The sequence below is a fragment of the Hylobates moloch genome, unplaced genomic scaffold (genome assembly GCF_009828535.3).
Source record: "Hylobates moloch isolate HMO894 unplaced genomic scaffold, HMol_V3 SCAFFOLD_3, whole genome shotgun sequence".
Classification (NCBI taxonomy): domain Eukaryota; kingdom Metazoa; phylum Chordata; class Mammalia; order Primates; family Hylobatidae; genus Hylobates; species Hylobates moloch.
In genome coordinates, this window is record NW_026652278.1 from 18,500,281 (window position 1) to 18,517,389 (window position 17,109).

Sequence of the window (17,109 nt, forward strand, 5' to 3'; positions counted from 1 at the left end):
CTCGTTCTTTTAAAAAAAGAAAAAACATTTATTAACAGTTTTTAATTACTTTTTATTAAAAAATTATCTTCAACATTAAACTCTTAATGATTTAGTTCTTTTAACATGTACATAAAATTAAAAGGATAAGAAATATAAATAGCTAACAAGACAACGATGCCTATTTTTGAAATACCTAAGAACTAGGTTTCTGTAACAAGACGTGCCTGTGGTATTTCTATTTATGTTACAGTCATTTTGAGGATCAGTGATTTCACCGTATGACATTCAGGTTTCGTAGCTGAACAGCAAATAGGCTGTTACAAAATTTATACCAGAGTCAATGATGTATTTACATTTTCAGTCATAATATTTCTGAAAATATGCCTGAAATTTACAAGTAAAATCTTTCAGTAATATATAGTGTGCTGTGTTTGTGGTTTGGGTGAGGAGGGGTGAACAACGAATATCTCAATGAACTCAACATATTTTATCTTGGTAAAAAAAACCAAACAAATTCCTTAATGTAAATATATCTTTTTTATTATTAACATAAAAGTGACTTGTTTATTGTATAGATTTTAGAAAATCCCAAATAATGTGAAAAAAAAATCATCCATAATCCCATATTAAAAGTAAACATTGTTCATCTTTGGGAGTTCAGAAACAAATATTAAACAACTGGCAAAAACCAGTATCAGAAACAGATTCTAAACTCTGTGTGTCAGTAAGCACAATATACAAATTCACTGAGAAACTGTCAAATGCCTTCATTCTAATGCAATTTTTATACTCTGTAATTTTTCAACACCAATATTTTGAAGATTACAGAGCAAGTCACACTGAAGTTTTTCATTTATCAGAGGCACTAAGATTCCTTCCAATTGAATAGCACAGATTTTTATGCCAGTTGATAACCAAAATGAGATATCACATGCAGTATGTTCTCTGGGGCTTTTTAAAATCAATCAATCAATCAATCAATTAATCTATGTATCTATGTATCTATCTACCTACCTATCTACCTATCTACCTACCTACCTACCTATCTACCTACCTACCTACCTACCTACCTACCTACCTACCTACCTACCTACCTTATTATTTATTGAGATGGAGTCGTCTCACTCTGTCACCTACCTACCTACCTACCTATCTACCTACCTTATTATTTATTGAGATGGAGTCGTCTCACTCTGTCACCCACGCTGGTGTGCAGTGGAGTGATCTTGGCTCACTGCAACCTCCACCTCCTGGGTTCAAGTGATTCTCCTGCCTCAGCCTACCGAGTAGCTGGTATTAAAGGTGTATAGCACCACGCCTGGATAATTTTTTTGGTATTTTTAACAGAGACGGGTTTCACCATGTTGGCCAGGCTAGTCTCGAAATCCTGACCTCAAGTGATCTGCCCGCCTCAGCCTTCCAAAGTGTTAGGATTACAGGCATGAGACACCACGCTCGGCCAGGGCTTTTATTTTAATACTTAAACCACTACTATGTCAAGTGTTTTCCACAGGCCAGAATCTATAATAAGTTCAGAAAATGAGGTTGCATAAAACTTATTTAGCAATTTTACATTGCTATATTTTAATTATATTTTACAAAAGTCATCAATCAGTCTGCAATGAACTGGAAATTGTTTTTTAAATGGTCTTTGACTACAGATTTTTTTAAAGAAACAAAAATCATTTTATCAACAATTTATATAACATTTAGAGCAAGAGTTTTAAAACAAAGTTTATTCCAGGAACATAATGAAATTTTTCGCTACCTCTTGGCATACTAAGCTTCCTTCCACGTGCATTTTCATGGGCCCTTAGTCCCAGCACTCATAACCAGCATCTAATTACTCATTAGGATACAGATATTATTCTCTCTTTGAGAGGTGGAAGAGACCCCTTCTACCAGCAGTTCACAGCTTTCCAGCCTCTCCTGCCTCCAAATAACCTCTTCTCTCTTCTATCAAGTGCCTGGAAAAGTGCTTTTGGATCTATTCAAGGTTACTCTCATATATGAACATACTTTATCATCTTAAAGAGGCCCTACTCTTTTCTTTAATAAACATTTTATAACCATTGAACAAAGCATATTTTTGCTCAAGGGGCATGGTTTACAAAATAGTATTGTTTCTATAAAAATTCCAAGGTTTAAAAAAGTCTGTCACTAGAGTTTATGACCTCTAAGTCCCAATCATCTAAGAAATATGATGTTTTAAAAGTCTAAATATAATTTTGGTAAATGATGAGCACTGTAGCATTGTTTCTTTAAGTACAATTGGTTTTTCAATTAAGAATTTCCAATTTTCAGTCTCGATATTTTCAATCTCAGATATGTTTACAGACATAATTAATACTCAGGAATGATACCCATTCATGCAGTTTACTCAGTTTTTTTATTTGATAAAAATCCAATACATGTAGATCATTAAGAACATTAAAGAAAAATAGAACTATTTCAGTATTCTTACCTTGGACCCCGACAACATACTGGTCAACATTTTTGTTCCGCTTCCAATTCCAACAACTACAAATCAAAGAAAGAAATATTATGACACTCTGGAAAACTAGGTTTTTAAAATAGCTATATATTTTGGTCATAATTTCACAGCTTAGGTAATGTGAAGTGGGAAAGAGCAGATATTTAGCAAAATTTTAGGGATCCTATTACTCCAAACAATTGAACTTGTCATGCAACTAAGAAATACTAAAGAAGGGACGAGAGAAGACCTTTCTCCCCGTTCTCAAAGTGTTAAACTCAGTAGAAACCTTAACCCAGCCAATTAGATAATGAAGCCTTAGAACAATCTCAAAGGATGCACTGGAATTTTATATGGGCACCAGTGAAAAACACATGGCACAATTAACCATGTTCAAGTGGGTATGATAAAGTCTTTTGACAGAATTCATTATTAAACAAAGCAAAAGCCATTATCGTAGCTAATGAACCATTTAAAGATGATTAGCACCCAGCAGTATATACAATCAAGAAAAGAGAACCATAACAAATCAGTCTAACACAAAGAAGAATGCAAGGTAAAATGAAGGCTGAAGAATGTATTTTAACAGAGACCAAAGTACAACAATGGCCTACCTTTCTCTTAAATTTCAAACATTATTCATATGACAACACATTTCACTTGGTGAGGGTGAGAGGATTTAGTCACTTCTCTTTTTGTTAAGAAGCCACATTTTTGTAAGAATAGAAATATTTGTCATCAACAGATACAACTGTGCATAAGAACACAATACAACCACCACAATTCAGAATTATAAGAACAAACAAGGACTAGTGATTGGCAAACTGGAAAAAATAGCTCCAATATTTACAGCAAATATCATTCAGTGAGTTTACCACGTATCAGATTCTACTCTAAATGCTCTCCTTTCATTATCCCATTTAATCCTTATAACAACTTTAAAAGGCCAGGTGTGGTGGCTCATGCCTGTAATCCCAGCATTTTGGGAGGTTGAGGTGGGCGGACCACCTGAGGTCAGGAGTTCGAGACCCGCCTGACCAACATGGAGAAACCCTGTCTCTACTAAAAATACAAAATTAGCCGGGTATGGTGGCGCATGCCTGTAATCCCAGCTACCTGGGAGGCTAAGGCAGGAGAATCGCTTGAACTCAAGAGGCAGAGGTTGTGGTGAGCCAATATCATACTATTGCACTCCAGCCTGGGTGACAAGAGCAAAACTCCGTCTCAAAACAAAAACAAAAACAAAAACAAAAACAAAAAAAACAAAAAAAAAACTTTAAAACATAGTAGAATTACCCCTGTTGATAGATGAGGAAACAGGAATAAGAGACTAAGAACTTCGTCCAGCATCTCACAACCAGTACCTGGTAGAGTTAAGATTCAAACCAAATGGTCTAAGAGCAGACCCCCCTTCCTTTCCATTCCCTCTGCCACCTTAACTCACCTAGGCTTTCTTCTCACTGCAACCAGCCTAGATCCCGGCAAACCTGACAGTTCTACATCCTATCCCCTCCTCTTCCAATTCATACCACTTCATAACCATTTCTGAAATCCTATTTTTCACATTACAAAGCCCCCCAAACAATCCTTAGTAGGGTCCCAGTGCCTACAGCACCAACTCTTTTTTTTTTTTTTTTTTTTTTGAGACGGAGTCTCGCTCTGTCGCCCAGGCTGGAGTGCAGTGGCGCAGTCTCCGCTCACTGCAAGCTCCGCCTCCCAGGTTCACGCCATTCTCCTGCCTCAGCCTCTCCGAGTAGCTGGGACTACAGGCGCCCGCCACCACGCCCGGCTAAGTTTTTGTATTTTTCAGTAGAGACGGGGTTTCACCGTGGTCTCGATCTCCTGACCTCGTGATCCGCCTGCCTCGGCCTCCCAAAGTGCTGGGATTACAAGCGTGAGCCACCGCGCCCGGCCAGCACCAACTCTCTATTAAAGTATTCAAGGTCAATCCTTTGAAGCCCAGCTCCAGCCCCAACTCATTCATAAAGTCTATTCCAACCTCCTCAAAACTTATATGACACTCATCTGTATTGATCCTTCTAAGTCATATAGTTCAAGGTCTAAGATCAAAAACAGTCTGTCCTCAGTAATCCTCTGAAGAGCATAATACTCTTCAAATGACAGAACTTGTAGATACTGCTGCTGATGAGGCAAATAGGAAAGATTCAATGCAATTCAATTCCATTCAAATAAATCTCCGACCAATTTTTTTTTGAACAACTACTATGCACATAATCCCAAGAGGAATACTTCTAATGTAAAAACAAAGAAACCTGTGACACATTTCCTAACTTCGAAACAGCTTATAATCTCATCGGGAAAATAAAATACAGAAAAATCACAGTGCTCAAGAAACGTTGCCTAATGAGTGAATAATGCTAAATAACAATATGATAGTATATGATTAAGTGTCAAATGAACAGAGAGAGAACCGCTGCCAAAGCAGGGCAAAGGTGGGAGCATCCTAAACGGCTAAAGAGGCCAGAGAATGCTTCATTCAAGCATTTCAGAGTTTGTATTAGGCCTTTAAAGCATGTATAGGGAACACAACAGAGAGAGGAGAAGCATGTTCTAAAAAAGAAAATAATTGCACAAACTCTCAGATATAAGGATGAGAACAGCAGGTTTATCAACTGAACACAGGGTGTCTTAGAAGCAGGCTGACATGTTTGACTTTGACATGGCTGAAATACTGAACTCATGATGGTTTCTGAGCTAGTTTAGTGACCCAGAAGGATAAAATTTAAAAGAAGGTATCTTAGAGTTACCCAGCTTAATCCTCTCATTTTATACCTAAGAATAACCAAGTGCCATTGAAGTGAGGTGATTAGTGAAAGCAGAATTTTAGAAAGACTATATGGTGGTGGCATATAGAAAAACTATCTGGAGTTGGGACCTAGCCAACCAGCAGCTTTTCATTCACAGGTTAGTTTCCCGGACAGAATTTTTACTCAGCATTTTTTCCCTTCAATCATTCAAAATTGTATTCAGTACTTATTGTGTAGGCACAGAAATCAATAAGACCTGGCTTCAGCTGTGATTTAACAATCTAATAGGGAGACAAATATTAACAAAAACTAAGAGAACAAAATGAAATTTTACGTTAGCAGTATAGAAGAGCAGCAGGCAGGCTTCAAAGGTAGGAAACGGCATTTCAGCTGAACCTGGAAAGGTCAGTAGGACTTCTACAACCAAAGGTGCCAAGAGAGATGAGCAGCTTATAAAAGAAAAACATGAGCAAAGGCACCACGTTTGAAAAGGTGTGGAGAATTTAGAGAGTAGATGAATAACAGGGTTTTCCACGCACTGTCGCACAATTACTACTCTCCTACTCTGTCTCCCAAGTGTTCTGTGCTCACTCAAATGTCTTTTCCGTTAAAAAAACAAAAACAAAAACAACTATTTCCAAACTTATCCAATGTCCTAGTATCCTATTCTCAAATCAAAAAGAAAGAATTTGTTTATGATGAGAGTCTCTTTAGGACAGGCATGGACTCTACACATGTATTTCCAGCTTTCTGTAGGATCACCTTACAAGATCTGTATCTTTCCAATAGTAGGAATCTATTTTAAGAATCTGAAACACCTGGCTGACACAGATGTGTGGGTAAAAACTAAAAACAAAACAAACAAAAAGTTCTATCTATAAAGACATCTCTCACAAAATCAGTTCTGACAAAACTCTGGTAATAACCTCAGTGACCTCAAACAGGGAAATGGTTAATAAATTGTATTTTAGCCATATGATGGAACATTTTATAGCCATTAAAGTTTACAAAGAGCTTACCAACATGAACAATGTTTATGTTACAATGTTAAGTTTAAAAAATGGATATATAAGTATACACAGTGAAGTAGAGCTCAACTTTAAAAATCTGCATAGACAAAAAGCTACAAGGAAATATGGCAAAAATGTTAACTATTGATAAAAGGTGGAAAATGGATAATTTTTTATTTTCAACTTTCTTGTATTTTCTAAATTTTCCCACTGTTTCTATAACCTCTAAAGTTAAAAACAATTTTTTTGAAATGGTATATAGAAATTTTATTTACATTTTAAGTGATTTATGATAAATAGGTATATTCCTTTCCTATTGCTACTGTAACAAATTACCAATCTGTCTTAAAACAATACAAACTTTTTATCATACAGTTGCGGAGGTCAGAACCCTGAAAGAGGTTTAACTAGGCCTCAAATCAAAGGGTTGGCTTGACTGTGTTCTTCTCTGGAGCTGCTAGGGGAGAATCCTTCACTAGAGCCTCTCTGGAGGACCTTTTTTTTTTTTTGCCTCCTCCAGCTTTTAGAGGCTGCCCCCATTATTCCGCTTGTGATCCCCTTCACTCTTCAAAGCCAGCAACCACATTACTCCAACCTCTGCTTCCACTGCCACATCTCCCCTGACTCTCTCTTCTGCCTCCTCTTCCACTTTTAAAGAATATTACGATTACATTGGGTCCACTTGGAAATTCCAGGATAATCTATCTTAAAGTCAGCTGATCAGCAACATCAATTCCATCTACAACTCTAATGTTCCTTGTGACGTAACCTAATATATTCACAGGTTATGGAAATTAGGACACGGACACCTTTAGAGGGCCATTATTTTGCCTACCACGTATTTTTGACAAACTTGTGAACCCTCTAGCAATTATGCTGTAGAATTATAAACCTGAATTTCAGGTTATAATCTTAAATTGTCAGCTAAATTCTTAATCTGCACCATTAATATTGCAAAAAAAAATGTTGAAAGTAAAGGTATTTTTTTTTCACACAGGTACAGTTTTAGTTTTTTTTGTTTTGTTTTTTTCAAAAAAGACCTTTTGGCCAGGCATGGTGGCTCACACCTGTAATCCCAGCACTTTGGGAGGCCGAGGTGGGCAGATCACTTGAGATCAGGAGTTCAAGACCACCCTGGTCAACATGATGAAACCCTGACTCTACTAAAAATAGAAAAATTAGCAGGGCGTGGTGGCAGTCGCCTATAATCCCAGCTAGTCAGGAGGCTGAAGCAGGAGAATCAGTTGAATTTCAGAGATGGAGGTTGCAGTGAGCTGAGATCACGCCACTGCACTCAAGCCTGGACAACAGAGCAAGACTCATCTCAAAAAAATAAATAAATAAAAATAAAAAAGACCTGTATACAGCACTTCACAGGATAAAGTATGTATCTATATACTACAGGTATTTTGTAAGATATTTTTGAAAACCTTTTGACTCAGTTTTGGTAGACATTATCTTCTTTTAAGAGATGAAGACACATTCAGTGAGGTTACGGGATTTTCTTAGGATGTATATAGTTAGTAACTAAAGCAGCCAGTAGCCAGTGTACAAACCGAAGTATGATTAGAGTTCAGTGTTTATTTTACCACACAATCAAAAATCGACTTCTCATAAGTTTCCAGAACTGCTAACTTGGACAACAAACATCCCTTACTCTGTGACTAAACACCTACAATTTTTTAAACTTTATCTCTCCTCAGAAATCACATGCATTAAAAGAAAAATTAATATATCTGACATATGAACATATTATATCATCATAAAAGTCCCTGTGTGATCAAATATAAATTAAGCCTCCAACCAGAAAACTGTTTCCAATACAATTTCTTCCATGCATACAAATCTCAGCCCCTTCATAATACTAAAATGGAAGCTTCAACAAGATCCCTTAGGCCAAGAGTGTCCAACCTTTTTGCTTCCCTGGGTCACAGTGAAAGAAGAATTGTCTTGGGCCACATACATAATACACTAACAATAGCTGACGAGCTTAAAAAAAATAAAAATCACAAGAAAACTCATGGTTTTTTTTTTGTTTTTTTTTTTGAGACAGAATCTCTGTAGCCCAGGCTCGAGTGCAGTGGCGGGCGCAAGATCTCGGCTCACTGCAAGCTCCGCCCCCCGGATTCACGCCATTCTCCTGCCTCAGCCTCTCCGAGTAGCTGGGACTACAGGCACCCGCCACCACGCCCAAAAAACTCATGATGTTTTAAGAAAGTTTACAAATTTGTGTAGGGCTGCATTCAAAGGTGCCCTAGGCCACATGCAGCCCACAGGCCAAAGGTTGGACAAGCTAGCCTTAGGTTCAGGGTAAAAACTAAACTTTCATTCACTGCCTTGAATATCACTATTTTCTGCATACCAATGAAGAACCGCCACCAGAAATTAATAGAATTGATCTATTCATAAACAAGCAACCAATCTTATCCTCTCTTTCCTTGTATTTGTGGTGCCATGCCTGGAAAACAGTAAAGCAGAAGGGTTAGAAACACAGGCTTCAACTCAAAGGCCAACTCTAATCAACTGGTATAGGCTACTGAAGTGCTAAGCTGATAAGAATCATGAAGCCCTAATTCCTGCCAAGAGCACAGGGCATGAGGAACAAAAGCAGGAGCACCAGGTATCTGCCATCCACAATAGGGCAGATGCTTTGGAACTGAGCAGATATGGGCTCATATCCTGACTTTGTCACTCACTAATTCTATGACAGTGAACACGTTACTTTATCTCTCAGGGTCTTCCTTTCTTCTTCTGTAAAATGGGGATAGTAATAACCTCTCTTATAGGTTACAATGAGAATTAAAGTATAGAACTTATGAATGCCCAAAACGGAAGACCTTATATACAGTAAGTGCTCAATAAACGCTTGTTATTATTAGCTGGGGTTTTTGTTTTGTTTTGCTTGTTTTTTTGGAGTGCAGTGGTGCAATCACAGATCACTGCAGCCTCAACTTCCCAGGCTCCAGTGATCCTCCCACCTCAGCCTCCCAAGTAGCTGGGAATATAGGTATGTGTCACCACACCCAGCTAATTTTTAAATTTTTTATAGAGATGGGGTTTCACCATATTGTCTAAGCTGGTCTTGGACTCTTGGGTTCAAGCAATCCACCTACCTCGGCCTCCTAAAGTACTGGGATTATAAGCATGAGTCACTGTGCCCAGCCTGATTTTTTCTATTTTATGTTTGTTTATTTATTTATTTATTTATTGAGACGGAGTTTCGCTCTTGTCACCCAGGCTGGAGTGCAGTGGCACCATCTCAGATCACTGCAACCTCTGTCTCCTGGGTTCAAGTGATTCTCCTGCCTCAGCCTCCCGAGTAGCTGGCATTACAGGCACACGCCACCATGCCCGGCTAATTTTTGTATTTTTAGTAGAGACAGGGTCTCACCGTGTTGGCCAGATTGGTCTCGAACTAATTTTTTCTATTTTAACCTCAAGTAAAAATATTATTGCCAACATAAATCTATAATTTTAGAAAATACAAAATCATACAGTTTATAATGTTCTTGAAGCATACCATTTTCTTCACCAATTTTATCCTTTTAAATAAGCACTCATTTACTTTGGATAGCTTAGATCAAGGTTTGCTGTTGTTTCTTTGTACCTAATTTTTGCTCTAAATGAAACTGAATAAAATATAAAATACCAGAGCATGTAAAAAGATAAGTATTGTTCCATAAAAGTTTGTGGGGAAGGGGGCACTGAGAGGGATCCCAATGTATGTAGGTAGTTCTGTGACTAAGGATGCAGTTACAGAGTAAAATATACCCTAGCCTGTGTATATACACTTTAGCAGTCCATTAAGTTGGACTTCAGAATCTCTACCAGGTGCAAAAAAAAAAAAAAGATGGAATAAAAAGGATAAAATATTTTTATTCCCTTCAATCAATTCTACCAATTTTCCTTCACAAGCAATAAAACAGTCAACTAATACATCTCCAGCAGAAAATGACTTCCTCTCAAGCTTCCCCTTCTCAAGAGAGTTGATCTCAGAGCTTAGATTGGAGATAGGCAGACAAACGGAGCCTTCTACCTTGTCAGGAATCCCCAAGACCAGCACACATTCGAAGATTGATATATAGCTCAGAATTTCACAGTGATGTAGTAAGAATACACAGCTGGACCATAAGAGAAAAAGACACAGAGAAATCTGGGCACAAGCTTCCTTATCCTCTCTCCCTCCTGTGAGGGGATGCTGAAGCGTGCTGCTTTCTCCAACAACAAAAAAAGCCATAACACGTGTGCAATGTTTCTCTCAGGGAAGCTCATTAGGAACTCAGTGCCCAAAGCTGTGTTTTGTTTTGTTTGTTTTGGTTTGTTTTGGTTTGGTTTGGTTTTGTGACAGAGTCTCCCTCTGTCACCCAGGCTGGAGAGCAGTGGTGCCATCTCGGCTTACTGCAAACTCTGCCTGCCAGGTTCAAGCGATTCTCCTGCCTCAGCCTCCCAAGTAGCTAGGATTACAGGCACATGCCACCACACCCAGCCAATTTTTGTATTTTTAGAAGAGACAGGGTTTCACCATGTTGGTCAAGCTGGTCTTGAATTCCTGACCTCGTGATCCGCCGCGCCTCAGCCTCCCAAAGTGCTGGGATTACAGGCCTGAGCCACTGCACCCGGCCCCAGTGCCCAAAGCTTTTATTGGGGATTTGACAGGGTGATCACTCAGGCACCCTCTGCCTTAGCAGTGGAACAAAATTCCAGATTCCTAGAAGGAAAGCTGGTGTTCTCAGAAACATCTGAGGCACAGCCAACCAGCCTTATCAGACAGAGAAGGGTGGGAACACTCCCAAAATCCAAGTTCCCGGATACCAGCCAAGGGCAAGCTGTCCACGCAGGCCTTTCTAAAGATAGTAATTTCAGGCTTGCTATGTTAACTCTTTTCTGCACAGAGAGAAACCTTTTTTCAAAGTCCCATCCATCCATAAAAGTAGCTATTTCTAACAGCCTTGTAGGCCTCGTACCATTTAAGGGCTTCTTTAAAAGATGGCACTATACATATCCAGTAGATCTGAAACATTCCAAAATAGACTGAAAAATAGAAGGCTTTAGTCAATCTATCTGTTCTCAACCAGTGTTTCTTTCTGATATTAAGTGACAGTGGACACTTAACTTCCTTTCATATCTCTTACCCAGAACTCCTCGGGCTGCGCTGTCAAGAGTCCCTCCGTGCCCAATTTTCAAAGTCTGCTTTTTCCTCTTGGTCCATTCTGGACAAGGCATTCCAGCTTCTACGAGAGAAATGGGGATGAAAAAAAGGTGATTACCAAGACAAATGAAGTAGGATCTCCATAAACTTGGGAAGAATAGGGAATGGCATTTTCAAAACAAAAAGTATTATACAAACTTTACATGTTGAGACTATGACCTCATTACTAGCAAAGAAAAGATTTTAAAATGGACATTCCCTAAATTATAAAGAAGGAGTATTCCAAAATTAGCTATCAAGACAGTAGAATTCATTCTCTAAGAGAAAAACGGCATTTTTAAAAGGTGGGTAAATATCCAAGCTAACCCGCAAAAATCTAGTAAATTCTTGGTAGTGGTGGGCTGTTAGAGAATCACGAAAAGAAGTTAATTTTTATATAGAAAGATACTCTTAAAAGTCCTCAATTTCCATTTCTAAATCTCTTCCATGGTCTTTGCTGCTATCTCCAGCTACCTAACATTGCGAGTACATCTCACGCAGGGCTACTTCTAAATACACTAAATTCCCAAACTCCCTGTATTCGCTGTCTCCCTCTCCTAACCAAAATTTTCAATTCATTAAAGAAGAGAATCTAGGCCGGGTGCAGTGGCTCACACCTGTAATCCCAGCACTTTGAGAGGCCGAGGCGGGCAGATCACGAGGTCAGGAGATCAAGACCATCCTGGCTAACATGGTGAAACCCTGTCTCTACTAAAAATACAAAAAATTAGCCAGGCACGGTGGTGGGTGCCTGTAGTCCCAGCTACTTAGGAGGCTGAAGCAGGAGAATGGAGTGAACCTGGGAGGCGGAGTTTGCAGTGAGCCGAGATCGCGCCACTGCACTCTAGCCTGGGCAATACAGCAAGACTCCGTCTCAAAAAAAAAAAAAAAAACCAAAGGAAGCGAATCTCAACAAAACGTTACACGGAAAGCAGCTAAGATTAAGTTGCACCTTAACTTCCTAAGCATTTAGATTTTTAAAAAGAGGATGCCAGCCTGGCTTATCTCATATTCCTGTTGTAAATATAAAGTGAGCCAGGCACAGTGGCTCATGCCTGTAATCCCAGCAATTTGGGAGGCCGAGATGGGTGGCTCACTTGAACCTGGAAGTTTGAGACCAGCCTGGGCAACACAGGGAAACCCTGTCTCTACCCAAAATAAAACACAAAAATTAGCTGGGCATGGTGGTGTGCACCTATAGTACCAGCTACTGGGGAGGCTTAGGTGAGAGGACTGCTTGAGCTCAGGAGGCAGAGGTTGCAGTAAGCCAAGATTGTGCCACTGTATTCCAGCCTGGGCAACAGAGTGAGATCCTGCCCTGTTTAAAAAAAAAAAAAAAAAAAAAAAAAAAGGTAATGCAAAATAATGTTACTTGAAAGTACTTTGGGGAGACAGAGCCAGTGCTTCCTTCTGGATAAATATAAATTGTTTTGATGATGGCATATAATATACTGAGAGAGTATTGGCTATTAGACTTCAAGTGAGAAAGAAGAGAAAAGCAGGAACTGCTATATTGATCTATACCTGCCCCCAAGCCCATCAAACCTTCCTTATCAACACTGACACTGAGCAGAAAGAAAATAAAGCAAACAAAACGAAATGAGTGGACAGAGAAGGGAGGAGGGAAAACAAAGCAACAGTGGAAATGCAGAAGCCAGATTAAATGGCCAAAAGGTTATGCTGGGTGGCTCAGCCTCCCAACAAAATTACCACGCTACTGAGTCAGAACCATGGTCTCTGGAACACCCTGGCGTCATTCTCTAATTATGACATCACCATACTTAGAAGGGTATGGTTGTATGCTTTGACATAAACTTCTAAGGCCAGACCTCGGTTTCAAACCCTTGACCTGTCACTTGCAATCCATCATGGATCTCTCACTCATAAATTAACAGAAACCTTTTGGGGAACTCTATGTTTTCAACTTGACACCCCTTGGAGTAAGAAGACCCCATAAATATACTATCTTCCCTTTGTGCCCAAATATACCTCCTTCTAACTTGCAGACATACTGCCTCTACTATATAAAGTTGGGAATTTGGTTCACCCCACTGAACTAAGTATTCGTGGACTTTTATTATTTTCTAGCTATAAAATTCTGGTACACTTAGGGCTTTGAAGGATCCCAACAGACAAAGAATAGGGATTGTAGTATAACAGGAATCAATGCAAAGAAAGACAAGGAATGGTATTAGAGAACACAACCACTGATTGTGGTTGTCAAACATGGCATTAGAATGTAAATGTCTTTAAGAACCTTCCCAAGGCCGGGAGCAGTGGCTCATGCCTGTAATCCCAGCACTTTGGGAGGCTGAGGCGGGTGGATCACCTAAGGTCGGGAGTTCAAGACCAGCCTGACTAACATGGAGAAACCCCGTCTGTACTAAAAATACAAAATCAGCCAGAGGTGGTGGTGCATGCCTGTAATCCCAGCTACTTGGGAGGCTGAGGCAGGAGAATCACTTGAACCCGGGAGGCGAAGGTTGCGGTGAGCCAAGATTGTGCCATTGCACTCCAGCCTGAGCAACAACAGCAAAATTCCATCTCAAAAAACAAAACAAAACAAAAAAAACTTACCAAGTAATTCTGACAGCCAGTTACAATGACATTTGGAAAGCCCTAGCCTAACTAACATAAATACAGAATAGGCCAATCACAAGCAATATAGAAATCGAGGATAATGAGAATGTCTCTAGCTAAAGGTTCTAACTAGCCTAGCAACAGCCTTGAAACAATCATTTTAACCAAGATTCAACAAGAAACTTCAGTTCTTAGAGGCAGATTAGCCAGAAAGCCAGAATATGGCTTTGTCAGAAACTTGTCTGAAAGAATGGTAATCATTACCTTAAGGATAAAAAAAAAAGAAACCCAGAGTTTAACTAACCAATCAGGAAAGCAGCAGTTCTATGAAGGAAAACTAAAAAACTATGATGACACCACAATACATATCCTTGATGCAATTCCTCACTTTGACGTCCTCTGTATGACCCATCCTTTTAGGCAACAAAGCAAAACTTTAATAAAAGAATGAGTAGTCGTGATACGGGAATTAAACATCTGCAGGAGTGTACCTATTTGCCCATAAACATTTAAATCTGTACTGTCAGTTATAATTCCCATCAGAATAATTTGTTTTTGCATTTTTTTTTAAGTGTAAAGTTTTCCATGGGACACCAAACAACGTAAGAAAGTCCCTGTACTGGTTTAATGGCGAGACAGAATACGGCCAAACTCTGGAGGGCCTTGAATAACCTAGCTAACTAGTTTTACCACCACAAGGTGCAGAAATTACTAGGCTATCAGCTCAGTTAAGGTAAGAGACAGTATCTTTCATCTTCCAAGTCTCTATAGGCTAGCATAGACCTGGCTTATTGTATATGTCCAATGAACCTAAGGATCCTGGATGCTTTATGTGTGAAATCATCCGAGCTGATTAACGGGGTGATTCTGTAGGCTTTTCTAGTATTTTCCCAGTGTACGTGAATAAACGAATCAATAAAATGAACACTCTCAGCTTAGTGGCCAAGTTATATTTAGCGTTCCTCAAATGTGGTCCATAAACTACTTACACTGGAATCACCTGGAGCAACTATTTAGAATTGCAGTTTCCTAAAAATACCCCGAACTCTCCGAATCACAATCTCGGACAGGGCAGGGATTAGGAATCTGTATTTGTACAAGACACTAAGTAATTGTTAGGCCCACTAAAATGTGAAAACGACTATATTAAGTCTTGGTTAACGAAGTATATCTGCATCTCCAATACATTTTGAGGAATGCAACTTTAGGGGTGCAGAGCCAGTACTTCCTTTTGGGGTTCATCCACATGAACCCAACAAAAGCCTCCTGAGGGATCGATCAGATAACAGAAAATAGGTCTGCACGCCCAAGGGCAGGGTTTTATTGTGTAAGTATGGGTTTTTTTCCTCCCGTTGAGAACTACAACTGCCAAGTAGGCTACAAGAGTTCGTGCCAGGGCAAGTCCAAGCCCGAGATGCCCGAGATTCCTGTCCAGAGCTAATTCAAAGGTCATTCTCCCTTTCTCCTCCTTTTGTCTCTTGAATCACGAGCGTCGCAAAAAGCCTAATGTGCTTCCCCTCTCGCAGCGACCGCCTCAGCCTGGTCCCCACCCGGGCTGCAGTACCTGCCAGCAGCTTCTCCTTCAACCGATTCAGCAGCTCGGCTGAAGTGGGCCCTTTGGGCTTGTGCACGGCGAACACGCCGCTCAAGGACAGCAGCTTGGTGGCCAAAGCGGCCTTGGAGACCCTGGCTTCGGATCCGGTCCTGGCCGCGGCCGCAACCACCGTGGCTGCAGCCCTTGCTGGCGGGGTCGCAGCCATTGCTGCGACCGTTCCTGCAGTTTCAAGGACAGGGGATGTGTCTGTTTTCAAAGACGACGAAGACACCACCGCCGCCTCAGAAGCGGCCATACTTTTGTAGCCCAGACCTGTTTCATCGCGGAGGTGCACGCTGATGATGCAACAAGAATGCGCCTGACAGGACCCTCTTCCTCATACCGCGAAGCTGCGCAGAACGGAGAGGTCGCAAGGACTTGTGGGAATTGTAGTCCGTGGCCTTCCCATATAGACCAAGAGCTTGCTGTGCCCTTGTACTTTAAATAGAAAATTTTTAATGTTGACTTTTCCTGAGGCTTGTGAAGATCCATGGCTTCCTGGGCTCACTGCTTCATTGACTGTATTGTGCTCTTACATTCAGGTTCAGAATTAGAAGACATCCAAATGTGAGCTCTATTAGAGCAAGGAACTTACATACCACGTTAACTGAGACATTCCCAAATGCCTCACATGTTGTAGGCACTTAAATAAGTATTTGAAAACGTATAAATAAGTATGAATTCTTCAAATTCCCCGAAGAAACCAAGCCAATGGTAAATCACTTGGGCTTATTTTGATACTCTTCATGCATTCCTGTTCACCCTCCCCAAACCCCCACTGCCCCCACTACAATTTTTAATAATTCTGATTTTGAATATCAGCTCTTCTGTGGGTTGAATTCCTTAGTACACATTGCTTAGATATCAAAAGGCATTCTTGCAATTCATAAACTTGAAACTACTTTCCATTTGAGACCTTCTCCCTAAAAGTTATTCACTCCCCAACAAGATTGAGGAATATTGTTTTGATTCCAGCACAAGGCAGAGTAGAGAAAAATTACTTCTGCACCAGATACATTAAATGCTATCATAAGTATTGTGAGACAGATAAAGTCTGCCCTCATTGTTTTTTAGGTTTCTTTACAACCACTCTTTCTCCTCATCATACTCTTGGACTTTAATATCTAGTATTTTAGTGATGCCCCTTAGCTGCTCACAATCACCAGTTATGGGGTCCCATTTGAACTTGTACCCAGTCATGCAACAAACACATGGCAGAACAATTTATTAAAAGGAAAAAAAAATCTTTGAGGGAGTTTTTTCAGGGTGGAAAGCTGAAACTCCTAGAAGGAAGTCACCTACTCTTGTGGTCTATTATAAAAGCCTAAGCTAACTGAAAAGATTGGCATATCACAAGATTAGTGGACACCTGGCCCTGCTTCAAGATGTTAATTTTTCCAGGAAGATGTTGTGACTTCAGAAGGGATGACTGCACCCAAAGGAACATGGTGTCCATTAGCCTCAGGAAAGAGTTCTCTGTTCTTGTGCCATGGAAGCAGAGAGCCAGGGACTTG

The 17,109-nt window shown here is 39.9% G+C and overlaps 1 protein-coding gene across 4 annotated transcripts in view; it reads right to left on the reverse strand.

Moving 5' to 3' along the window:
* TRUB1 (TruB pseudouridine synthase family member 1) overlaps positions 1-15,912 on the reverse strand; it is a 59,918-nt gene extending 44,006 nt beyond the window's left edge. For 2 of the 4 annotated variants that reach the window (XR_004252211.2, XR_009212697.1), the window contains exons 1-3: positions 15,566-15,909; positions 11,366-11,464; positions 2,447-2,502 (exon numbers count right to left, since the gene is read on the reverse strand). Coding sequence is in view for 2 of the 4 variants with exons in the window: in XM_032176990.2 (XP_032032881.1) it covers positions 2,447-2,502; positions 11,366-11,464; positions 15,566-15,851 (441 nt within the window). In the remaining 2 variants the exon portion in view is untranslated. Of the gene's footprint in view, positions 1-2,446; positions 2,503-11,365; positions 11,465-15,565 lie in introns of all 4 variants that reach the window. The other 2 variants (XM_032176990.2, XM_032176979.2) reach the window with 2 other exon arrangements.
* Positions 15,913-17,109: the final 1,197 nt, after the last annotated feature.